This window comes from Felis catus, chromosome A2 (assembly GCF_018350175.1).
Source record: "Felis catus isolate Fca126 chromosome A2, F.catus_Fca126_mat1.0, whole genome shotgun sequence".
In the NCBI taxonomy this organism is placed as follows: domain Eukaryota; kingdom Metazoa; phylum Chordata; class Mammalia; order Carnivora; family Felidae; genus Felis; species Felis catus.
The window spans coordinates 104,302,353-104,314,889 of record NC_058369.1 but is presented as its reverse complement, the minus strand read 5'-3'; the positions used below and the strand labels follow the sequence as shown (position 1 = coordinate 104,314,889).

Here is a 12,537-nt window from a genome sequence, read left to right as displayed (position 1 = left end):
CTCAAAATAAATAAACTTAAAAAAAAACTTAAAAGAAAATATTGAGTTGAAGAGGGAATAAAATGGGATGTTTTCACATTTCAAGACCCCTTTTAGTGTATCTAATTAGAAGTTCCTCTGCTAAAAAAAAAAAATATCCAATCACACTTGGGACCATCACAATAGGTATTAGGACCACTTGCAATGTGATCTTACAGTAGGAAAGAAGCAACTCAGCCCTGAATACAGCATTGCCAAGTGGGAATTTATGGCCAAGGAAAAGGGTGGGGGTTAGTGGGTGGAAAATTAGTAAGGGAAACATCAAAGATAAGGAGAAATTCTGGCTAAACCAACCCAAGAAGACTGTTGCTGAAGATAGCCCAGGTGATCAGACATTACCTGGGGGAAAGCGGAAGGTGAGGAACCAGAGCAGATATCTAGGATGATCAGATATCAAGGGCAGGGGATTCTAGCTGAGGTGACTTAGCAGGATAAACAATCTAACACCTATAAGAGCTAGAAAAAGAACAAAGCCCAAAGCCAATAGAAGGAAGTAAATAATAAAGATTAGAGAAGAAATAAATGAAATAGAGACCAAAAGAACATAACAGATAAATGAAACCAGAAGCTGTTTCTTTGAAAAGATCAACTTCATCACAGAAACAAGGGGATTATAAGAGAATATTATGAAAAATTATATGCCAACAAATTCAATAACCTAGAAGAAATGGATAAATTCCTAGAAACATAATCTTCCAAAACTGAATCAGGAAGAAATAAAAAATTTGAACAAATCGATTACTAGCAATGAAATTGAATCACTAATAAAAAAAAACAAAAAAAACAAAAAAAACAAAAAAAAAAAACCTCCCAACAAGCTAAAGTACAGGACCAGATAGCTTCACAGGTGAATTCTAACAAACATTTAAAGAAGAGGTAATATTTACTCTTCTCAAACTATTCCAAAAATATAGAGGAGGAAGAAAAACTTCCAAATTCATTCTATGAGGCCAGTATTAATACCAAAACCAGAAAAAGACAACAACAACAAAAAACTATAGGCCAGTATCTGTGATGATATAAAAATCATCAACTAAATATTAGCAAACAGAATTCAACAATACATTCAAAAAAAATCAATCATCAGGATAAAGTGGGATTAATTTCAGGAATAAAAGGATGGTTCAATATTTTCAAATCAATGTGATACATCACATGAAAAAGAAAAAAGGATAAAAAAGATGAGCATCGCAAAGATGCAGAAAAGGCATTTGACAAGGTACAACACATATCCATGACAAAAACCCTCAATAAAGCAGGTTTAGAGGAAACATATCTCAGTATAATAAAGGCCATGATATGAAAAACTCAGAGCCAACATCATACTAAGTGGTGAAAACCTGACAGCTTTTCCTCTAAGATCAGGAGCAGAACAAGAATGTCTACTCTTGCCACTTCTTCAACATAGTACTGGAAGTTCTACTCACAGTAATCAAACAACAAGAAAAGAAATAAAAAGCATCCAAATTGGTAAGGAAAAAGTAAAACTTTCACTGTTTGCAGAAAGACTCAACCAAAAAACTACTAGAACTGACAAATGATTTCAGTAAACTCATAAGATACAAAATTAATACGCAAAAATCAGTTGAATTTCTTTACACTAATAATGAAGTAGCAGAAAGATAAATTAAGAAATAATCCCATTTACAATTGCACCTCAGAATTGTAAATAATAGGAATATCTAGGATATAAAATAATAATAAAATAATAAAGTCCCTAGGAATAAACTTAACCAAGGAGGTATATAAAACATCAATGATCCACAAAACAATCAATGTGACTCATCACATCAATAAAAGAAAGGACAAGAACCACATGATCCTTTCAAATGCAGAGAAAGCATGTGACCAAATACAGCACCCTTTCTTGATAAAAACCCTCAAGAAAGTAGGGATAGAAGGAGCATGCCTCGAGATAGATCATAAAAGCCATATATGAAAGACCCAACGCTAACATCATCCTCAATGGGGAAAAACGGAGAGCTTTCCCTCTAAGGTCAGGAACAAGACAGGGGTGTCCACTCTCACCACTGTTACTCAACACAGTATTGGAAGTCTTAGCCTCAACAATCAGACAACACGAAGAAATAAAAAGCATCCAAATGAGCCAGGAGGAGGTCAAACTTGAAGTCTTTGCAGATGACAGGATACTCTATATGGAAAACCCAAAAGATTCCACCAAAAAACTGCTAGAACTGACTCATGAATTCAGCAAAGTTGCAGGATATAAAATCAACGCACAGAAATGCGTGCATTCCTATACAACAACAATGAAGCGACAAAGAGAAATCAAGGAATCGATCCCATTTACAGTTGCACAAAAAACCATAAAATACCTAGGAATAAATATAACCAAACACGTGAAAAATCTATACACTGAAAACTATAGAAAGCTTATGAAAGAAACTGAAGAAGACACAAAAAAATGGAAAAAGATTCCATGCTCCTGGATAGGAAGAACAAATATTGTTAAAATGTCGATACTATCCAAAGCACTCTACCTATTCAATGTAATCCCTATCAAAATAACACCAGCATTCTTCACAGAGCTAGAACAAACAATTCTAAAATGTGTATGAAACCAGAAAAGACCCTGAATAGCCAAAGCAATCTTGAAAAAGAAAACCCAAGCTGGAGGCATCACAATCCCGGACTTCAAGCTATACTACAAAGCTGCAATCATCAAGACAGTCTGGTACTGGCACAAGAACAGACACTCAGATCAATGGAACAGAATAGAGAACCCTGAAATGGACCCACAAACGTATGGCCAACTAATCTTTGACAAAGCAGGAAAGAATATCCAATGGAATAAAGACAGTCTCTTCAGCAAGTGGTACTGGGAAAACGACATCAACATGCAGAAGAATGAACCTGGACCACTTTCTTACACTATACACAAAAATAAACTCAAAAATGGATGAAAGACCTCAATGTAAGAGAGGAAGCCATCAAAATCCTTGAGGAGAAAGCAGGCAAAAACCTCTTTGATCTTGGCCACAGCAACTTCTTACTCAACACATCTCCAGAGGCAAGGGAAACAGAAGCAAAAATGAACTATTGGGACCTCATCAAAATAAATAGCTTCTGCAAAGTGAAGGAAACAATCAGCAAAACTAAAAGGCAACCAACGGAATGGGAGAAGATATTTGCAAATGACATATCAGATAAAGGGGTAGTATCCAAAATCTATAAAGAACTTATCAAACTCAACACCCAAAAAACAAATAATCCAGTGAAAAATGGGCAAAAGACATGAATACACATTTTTCCAAAGAAGACATCCAGAAGGCAAACAGACACATGAAAAAATGCTCAACATCACTCATCATCAGGGAAATGCAAATCAAAACCACAAAGAGATACCACCTCACAGTAGTCAGAATGGCTAAAATAAACAACTCAGGCAACAAGAGATGTTGGTGAGGATGCAGAGAAAAGGGATCTCTTTTGCACTGCTGGTGGGAATGCAAACTGGTGCAGTCACTTTGGAAGACAGTATGGAGGTTCCTCAAAAAATTAAAAATAGGACTACCCTACGGCCCAGCAATTGCACTACTAGGTATTTATCCAAGGATACAGGTATGCTGTTTTGAAGGGGCACATGCACCCCAATGTTTATAGGAGCACTATCAACTAAGCCAATGTATGGAAGGAGCCCAAATGTCCATCAATGGATGAATGGATAAAGAAGTTTCATATATATATATATATATATATATATATATACACACACACACACACACACATATATATATATACATATATATATATATGGATATATATATATATCAATGGATGAATGGATAAAGAAGTTTTATATATATATATATATACATATATATACGTATATATACGTATACATATATATATAGTATACGTATACATATATATAGTATATGTATATATATACATATACTATATATATGTATATATATATGTATATATATATAGTATACGTATACATATATATAGTATACATATAAATGTATACGTATATATACGTATATATATGTATATATATATATACATATATATGTGTGTGTGTATACGTATATATACATGTATATATATGTGTGTGTGTGTATATATATACATACACACACATACACATATACACACACACAATGGCATATTATTCAACAATCAAAAAGAATGAAATCTTGCCATTTGCAACTACATGGGTGGAACTAGAGGGTACTATGCTAAGTGAAATTAGTCAGAGAAAGACAACTATCATATGACTTCACTCATATGAGGACTTTAAGATCCAGAACAGATGAACACAAGGGAAGGGAAACAAAAATAATATAAAACCAGGGAGGGGGACAAAACATCAGAGACTCTTAAATATGGAGAACAAACAGAAGGTTATTGGAGGGGTTGTGGGAGGGGGAATGAGCTAAATGGGTAAGGAGCATTAAGGAACCTACCCCTGAAATCAATGATGCAGTATATGCTATAATAACTTGTATGTAAATGAAAAAAATTTTTAAATAAAAAAAATAAAAACAAATGAATGAAAAGTAATTAATGGAAAAGAAAATCCATGAAAGAAATTGAAGATGACACAAATGAAAAGATATTCCATGCCCATGAATTGGAAGAACCAACATTATTTAAATGTTCATAAAGCAATCTACCCAAAACAATCTACAGATTTAATGCAATCAGTATCAAAATACCAACATTTGTCACAGGACTAGAACAAACAATCCTAAAATTTGTATGGAACCACAAAAGACCCTGAAGAGCCAAAGCAATCCTGAGACAGAAAAACAAAGCTGGGAGTACCACAATTCCAGATTACAAAATTATACCACAAAGCTGTAATCATAACAATATAGTACTGGCACAAAAACAGACACATAGATCGATGGAACAGAATAGAGAACAGATATAAACCCAAGCATAACTGGATAGTTAAACCACAACCAAAAGAGATGAGAATATACAATGGAGAAAAGATAGGCTTTTCAACAAATGGTGCTGGGAAAAACTGGACAGCTACACATAAAACAAAACTGAAAACTAGACCATTTTCTTACACTATGCACAAAAATAAACTTAATATGGATTAAAGAGCTAAATATGAGACCTGAAACCATAAAACTCCTAGATGAAAACATTGGGAGTAGTTTCTTTTAAGTCAGCCTTAGCAACATTTTTCTAGGTATGTCTCCTCAGGCAAGAGAAACAAAAGCAAAATTTAACTACTTGGGACTGCACCAAAAAAAAAAAAAAAAAAAAGGGCTTTTCTACAGTAAAGGAAACTATCAACAAAAGCATAAGGCAACCTATGGATAGGAGAAGATATTTGCAAATAATACATCTGATAAGGGGTTAATATCTAAACTATATAAAGAACTTATAAAAGTTAACACACCAAAAAAATCCAATCAAAAAATGGGCACAAGACATCAACAGACATTTCTCCAAAGAATACACATCCACGTGACTGACAGACACATGAAAAGATGTTCAACATCACTCATCATCAGCAAAATGCTAATGAAAACTACAATGAGGGGCGCCTGGGTGGCTCAGTCAGTTAAGCATCCGACTTTGGCTTGGGTCATGATCTCGCGGTTAGTGAGTTCAAGCCCCATGTCGGGCTCTGTGCTGACAGCTCAGAGTCTGGATCTTGCTTTGAATTCTGTGTGTGTGTGTCTCTCTCTCTGCCCTTCCCCCATTCATGTTCTGTCTCTCTGTGTCTCTCAAAAATGAATGAATGTTAAAAAAATAAAAAAAAAAAAACTACAGTGAGGTGTCACCTCACACCTGTCAGAAAGGCTAAAATCAAAAACAAAGGAAACAAGTGTTACAAGAATGTAGAAGAAAAGGAATCCTCTTGCCCTGTTGGTGGGAATGCAAACTGGTTCAGCCACTTTGGAAAACAATATGGAGGTTCCTCAAAAAATTAAAAACAATATTACCATATTATCCAATAATTCCACCACTGAGTATTTACCCAAAGAAAACAAAAACATGAATTCAAAGATACATCCTCCCCTATATTTACGGCAGCATCATTTGCAACAGACAAGATGTGGAAGCAAGTCAAGTATTTAAGTGTCTACTGACAAACGAGTGGATAAAGAAGAGATGGTGTGTATGTGTGTGTACATACACTGGATTAGTACTCTCTAAAAAAGAATGAGATCTTGACATTTGGAACAAACTGGATGGAGCCAGAGGATACTGTGCTAAGTGAAATAAGTTAGAGAAAGACAAGTAGAGTATGATTTCATTCATACATGGAGTTTAAGAAACAAAACAAATGATCAGACAAAGAAAAAAGGGCAAATAAAAAAGCAGATTCTTAAATATAGAGAACAAACTGATGGCTGCCAGAGGGGAGGTGGGTGGAGGGATAAGTGAAAGAGATAAAGAGGATTAACAGTATACTTACTGTGATGAACACTGAGTAATTTATAGAATTGTTAAATCATTATATTACACAGCTGAAACTAATATAATAACACTATATGCTAATTATACTTCAATAAAAAAATTAAACAAAAAAAAACCACAACAGGATTAAAACAGCATTAAAATTAAGAGATCTTGGAGGCGAGAAATTCAGGACAATACCTGAAATTGAGTGAAAAGGTGAGATTAACTGAGAGGTAAAAATTATTTGTATGAGAAAAACATTACAAAAATAAAAACTAACGTTAAAGATTAAAAAATAAAAGTGACTTAGCAGAGTTCTTGCTAAACCTGTGTTTTACAAAGAAGTACACAGATGAGCCTAGGAGGAGGTTCAGGAGACTGACTAAAGCTTGGATCAGAAAAAGAATCTTTGTTGCCTTTAGGAAAAAAATTTTAAAAAAATCTGTAACAAGAAATATGTATAATGGTAATATTAAGATGAAAAGAGCAGGACAGGAAAGTAAATAGGCTATGAGGAACTGGTAGGGAAATGTTGGCAGAGGTTGCCTAAGGCTGAAGGTGGAAACTAGGTTTGACAGTAAACAGGCATAGAAGTTTTTGAGGTGATGGAAATATTGTAAAACTGGATTTTAGTGATAGCAAATCACTTAACAAATGTAGTAAAAGTCATTATTATGCTCTACACTTATAATGGCTGATTTTGCAGTTCAAACACTGGATCTCAATATATTTATTTTTTAAAAAGAAAAGAAGTATTTGCTATTTATCAATGAAAGATGAAGTTGTGAATTAAATTACTTTCCCCTCCTATTTAGGTAAATGAGACACCACAACATGAAAACAGCTTTCACTCTAAGAAATTTTTTTTTTTTTTTTTTTTTTTTTTTTGGAGACTGAAGAAAACATAATTACATTCTACATACAGAGTAGCCTAGAGAGAAATGTTACTGACAGAATGTGTTTCCATGGAGGGCTTGTGAGAGAATGTAAACAAATAAGCAGTATGGACTTGGGGACTTGGAATATCATATAATTTTTGATTATCAGAGCTAGTGTGCTAGACCTCAGATATGATACAGCTGAAATTCTTCTCCTAAAATAAGAAAACAGAGATCCACAGAGATTAACTGACTTGCCTATCAACATCCTTATATATCAATATATATCAGAATAATGCAAATTAAAACCACAGTGGGATTCCTTCACATACCCATTAGAAACAGCTGATATCAAATAAAAATTAACATATAATTCATATGAAATTCTACAAGAGGAAAAGAAAAAGTAACATAAGTTTGAAAAATAGAAAAGTAGGTGCCTTTGGAAAGAATGACTGACTGGAAAACAGCACAAGTTTTGGAAGTGATGAAAATGTTCCAGATCGTATTAGAAATGGGGGGTTATAGGAGTACCTGCTTTTGTTAAAGTCATCAATTTATTCACTTAACATTTATGCATTCCATTGTATGTAACAGACCATACACATACACACATACACACATACACACATACACACACACACACACACTACGATAAATTCACATATCGTAGTTGTTTGGGTTAGCAATTATGTAACGTCTTCCTATATGTTCTAAACTCAAGCAAACAGAGAACTAACGGACATGACACTTTTAAATAAATTTTAATATGGACACAATATTTCCATGAAACTGTCTAAGCTTGTTTAATCATTTCATTATTACTTCAGAATTCACAATTTTAGGGACATTAAATTGTTGTTTGTCTATGTAGTTGACATAGTCTAGATTTTAAAACACTGAAACAAAACATGTATGATTAAGTTTCTATTTAGGTAGAGCCACTTTTTTACTTTTAATTTTCTGTTGTCTACATTCAAATTCAAAAAATATCTACTTTTAAAAATATATCATAAAGGATAATATATTTTAAAACTTTAAACAATTGCAATATATATGCTCCCTTTTTTCCTACTTATCTTTGATAATAAAGAAAAACATCTTTGTTAATCAATAATCAGACTGAATTCTTTATACATTCTAGCATTATTCATGTATTAACTATTTGCATTCTTATAGAGTTTTATGTGTAGTATTAAGCTTATCCAATTAAGTAGCTTTTTAAAAGTTAACACAATTAAACCACCATGTTTTCAAGAATAATAAATTAAGCTTTCATTACTAAAGATGATCTCATAAAGCAATACCTTTGTAAAAGATATCAAAAGTTAAAATCAACTGTGTACTAAACAAAATGGAGATTTATTAGTATTTCTCAAAATAAAGACGTAATTATGTTAAACACTCCAGAAAGTGACAGAAATAGGTGTTCTAATTTTACTGAATTTTAATCTTGCTTCAGTATTAGATATTATTCACTAATCATATCAGAATTTCCTTCAAAAGCAACTGTTTCTATAATCGTTATTAAAATTATATATAAAAATAAAAGAACAGTTAAATATCTAAGAAAATAAACATTCAAAGAGTTCATAATTATGTTCCTTGTTTACATTTAATTCCTAAAGCTTCATCAGTTTGGATTTAGAATGCCAGACTTTTCTTCTCTTTTGATGTGAACCCTGTTAAAGGAGTTAGGCAGCATTATTTCTTCAAGCCAAGAGTACAGGAAGTCCATATGTCTTCTGAGATATCTTTGTATGCTGCTCTTTGTCTTTTATATTAAATCTAACATAACAATTAGTCAGATTTAATATCCTGGCAATGATTCCATAATACAACTTCCTATGAAGTGTGTCAGCCACTAACCATCATGGTTGGTGAGGGTGGGGGTTGGTGTTCAGTAACTTGGAGCGAGAACATAAAGGTTTATGAGGGTAAGTGAAACAGAGACTATGCCTTCAAGATGGTTATACTTTCAAGAGTGGAAAGCCAAGTTAAATATATACCAGACAGAGTAACAGCCAAACTTGAAGAAAGCGGTATAACACAAAGGCTGTCAGGGTGACACGAGAGGATACATTTTACCACATATAACTGAAAGAAATATTAAAATCCAAGTTTTAGAAATAGTCCTTTAGAATACAGTAATTCAATGGTACTAACCACTGACTCAGGAATACAAGACAAAACAAGTAAAACAAAAACCTAAAACTTATCCTTGTAATTGCTGATAGAAGCAAATAATAAAAACAGAAGTTTGTACAGAAATGTCTTTGTACAGGAATGTCTGTTTTTAATACATTTGAAATTTTTTAGAAGACACAAATCATTTTAAAACTTGTAGTTGTTTCTAAGTTTTAATTCATAAGTATCCAAATAATATATATTTACACCATCACTTACAATCATGAAACTCCTACATGAGTATGCAAATTTTATCATTAAGAATGATTATGTGATAAATTGCACAAGAAATAATAAACTAACAAGTATGTAATCAAAATAAAATAATACATGCTATTTGTTTTAAGAAATCTATCAGCTGTAATCTCAACTCTTCTTAAAAAATAACACCAGGTTTCATTTTTTTAAGTAATTTAAAACAATCCATTTTCAGCAAACCGATGTCCTATGAATATAGTAACTGAAGTTGTAACTAATCTTAGCTTTACTCTCCAGTCTAATAAAATCTCTACCAGAAAACACCTTCTCAACTATGACACAGGCAATCTAATAAGCCTCCATCTATGTTAGAACAAAACAGGTAATTTAAAAACACCTGAGTAAACAAAAACTGATATTTGAAATACAAATCTGATAAATATAAATTCTTGCTGGTGTTCCAACAGCTTATGATACAATTAAATTTAGTTTCGGGGGGAACACTCAGAATCCAGATGTTTAAAATGGAAACTAAATAAAAGTGCTAATAATATTGTTAAGAGACCAAACAGACATCCTCATCTCATAACTAAAATGGTTAAGTATCTATGTAATTTGCCATATACTCAAGGAGAATACAGTAATAAGCGTTTAATAGTGTGGACATAGCTATAAAAGTGAAATAGCTTCATAGATCATTTCCTACACTCAATGTGTCTGAGTAATAGCAACAATACAAGATAAAATTAAAGATGCTATTCAAGGCGACAATGGATTCTAGGGTTCTTAGTTTTAGAAACCTTTTTCCTCTCTCCTATCTCCCATCAAGTAATAAAATGTGTCACACTGAGTTTGCACAGTTAAAGTAAAATTTGAGGTCTAAAAGTTTGGTCTTATTCTTAATTTGATAGTTCAATGAAGACTTAGAAGAAAGGCCCACCTATATCTAAAAATCTATCTTTTGCAAGTCAAATATGATCAAGAAGAGGGATCACTTCATTTCTATTATTACACTGATGCATCAACTAACTAATCTCAAGTCTGTAGTTCCTATTTCCTTCCTTAATACACAGAAACGAATAATCCCCTATTCTTTAATGACATAAAAGCAATCCTCCTTTATTAAGGCTTTTAAATATTTTCACCAAATACTTCTATTTAATGACGAATTTGTTCTAGGAATAAATTGTAACAGTATACATTTTTTTAATTAATTCAGCAAAGAATAATCAGTCATTAGTTATTATGAAGTAGTCATTTACCAAGCATTTACTGAGTATTAAATGTGCCAGAAATGTGCAAACAAAAACAAATACTAGATCACTGCATGGGCCATAACTACCTAGAACAAAGAACATCCATTACAAAGAGATAAATGCCTAAAAAGACTTCACAATTTCAAAACAGAATTTCATTTTGGTCTTTAGCCCTCAGTAGCATAAAAAAAAATACATTTTAATTGGAAACTTCCCACATAATTTTTAATTAAATGTTAAAAGCAAATGGCAAAAAGGAAGCAGTATTTTTAAAAAATTTGTAAGATACTATAAACCATCCTTCTCTTTAAGACTTTGATCATTTTCAGATTCTTCATGTCTAGTGCAAATAGTTCAGTCTAATTATTTTAGAGAACATGTTTCAACAAATTCAAGTTTTCTGTCCCCCATATTCTAGAAATAATTAGATACAAAAACAGGACGGGCACATTTTCTGAAAAGCAAAAAATAAGCATGTATTATTACCGCAACATATTTACCAACTGGAACCCTTATTTCAGAGCCCACATATATGTATCCTTTGTATTACTAAATAATACCACTACCCTACTATTTTATACGGAAAAAATATGATCACTCAGTAGTTATTTATATAAGTCCCTAAAGGAAAAGAGTATAATTCTGATCATGTACAATAGAGGGAAAAAACTGAGACACAGAAATGGTAAATTACTTGTCAAAGACCTGAGAAAAACTTAGAGGCAAACTGAAAATAACAGTTGGAAACTAATATTACAGTTAACTGATTAACTGAACTCAATTTCCAATGATATTAAAAAATTCCACATGTAAATTCACATATACACATATACAATAACTGAAAAAGCAAGAAAATAATTAGGAAAGAATTTTTTATATAGCCTGAATTACATAGAGAAGTGTGGTTTCAAAATCAAAGCTGCTAAACAGCAGGTTCTAGTGAGTCATATACATTAGTTCAAAGGAACTTGAGAAAATATATTCAGCAAAAGACTATTAATTAAATTACCACCCAAGAAGTTTAATTTTATAAGAGAACCTAACAGACATAATAAGTTTAATGTATCTCTGACTAAGCACTGAAATATATCTTTGGGAAAAATAAAGTTTCATTTAAAATGTCTTAAAATTAAAGTTAAAAAATAGCATGTGTACACAATATTTAAGATGCAACTTAATCATAAAAGTGTGAACCTTTGTGGGAATGATTTGCAAACAATAATGGTGCCAATTACAAAATAAAAGAGATGTTAAGGGAAATGGCAGATAATAGCTTATACGATTATCTTTTTTAAAAACACGTGAAATTCTACATAAAATAAAATTCTTCTTTAACTCAAGAGCAACAGTGCTTAAATTGAATATGTATTTCTTTTTTACAGAAGATTCACATTATAACCATAAAACATTTTATGGCACTGCTTTATATCCAGCTTATTTTGTCCTCAAAAACATTACTATATAATATTTATAAAACATTTAATTCCCTCTTCATTACCTCTTTAAAACCTTTGCAGAAAATCTGTGATGTTATCTTCTTAACAAGGCAAAATCAAGGAAGAAGACTTTGTATATTCATTATT

At 32.1% G+C, this 12,537-nt stretch overlaps 1 protein-coding gene across 8 annotated transcripts in view; it reads right to left on the bottom strand.

Annotated features, from left to right (window-relative positions):
- PHF14 (PHD finger protein 14) overlaps nucleotides 1-12,537 on the bottom strand; it is a 217,823-nt gene that overhangs the window by 99,984 nt on the left and 105,302 nt on the right. Inside the window, exon 17 of one of the 8 annotated variants that reach the window (XM_019825526.2) lies at nucleotides 8,062-11,408. The exons of the other annotated variants lie outside the window; for them this stretch is intronic. Within the exon in view, the coding sequence (XP_019681085.1) occupies nucleotides 11,369-11,408 (40 nt within the window). The 3' untranslated portion in view covers nucleotides 8,062-11,368. Of the gene's footprint in view, nucleotides 1-8,061; nucleotides 11,409-12,537 lie in introns of those variants that run through there. 8 annotated transcript variants of the gene reach the window in all.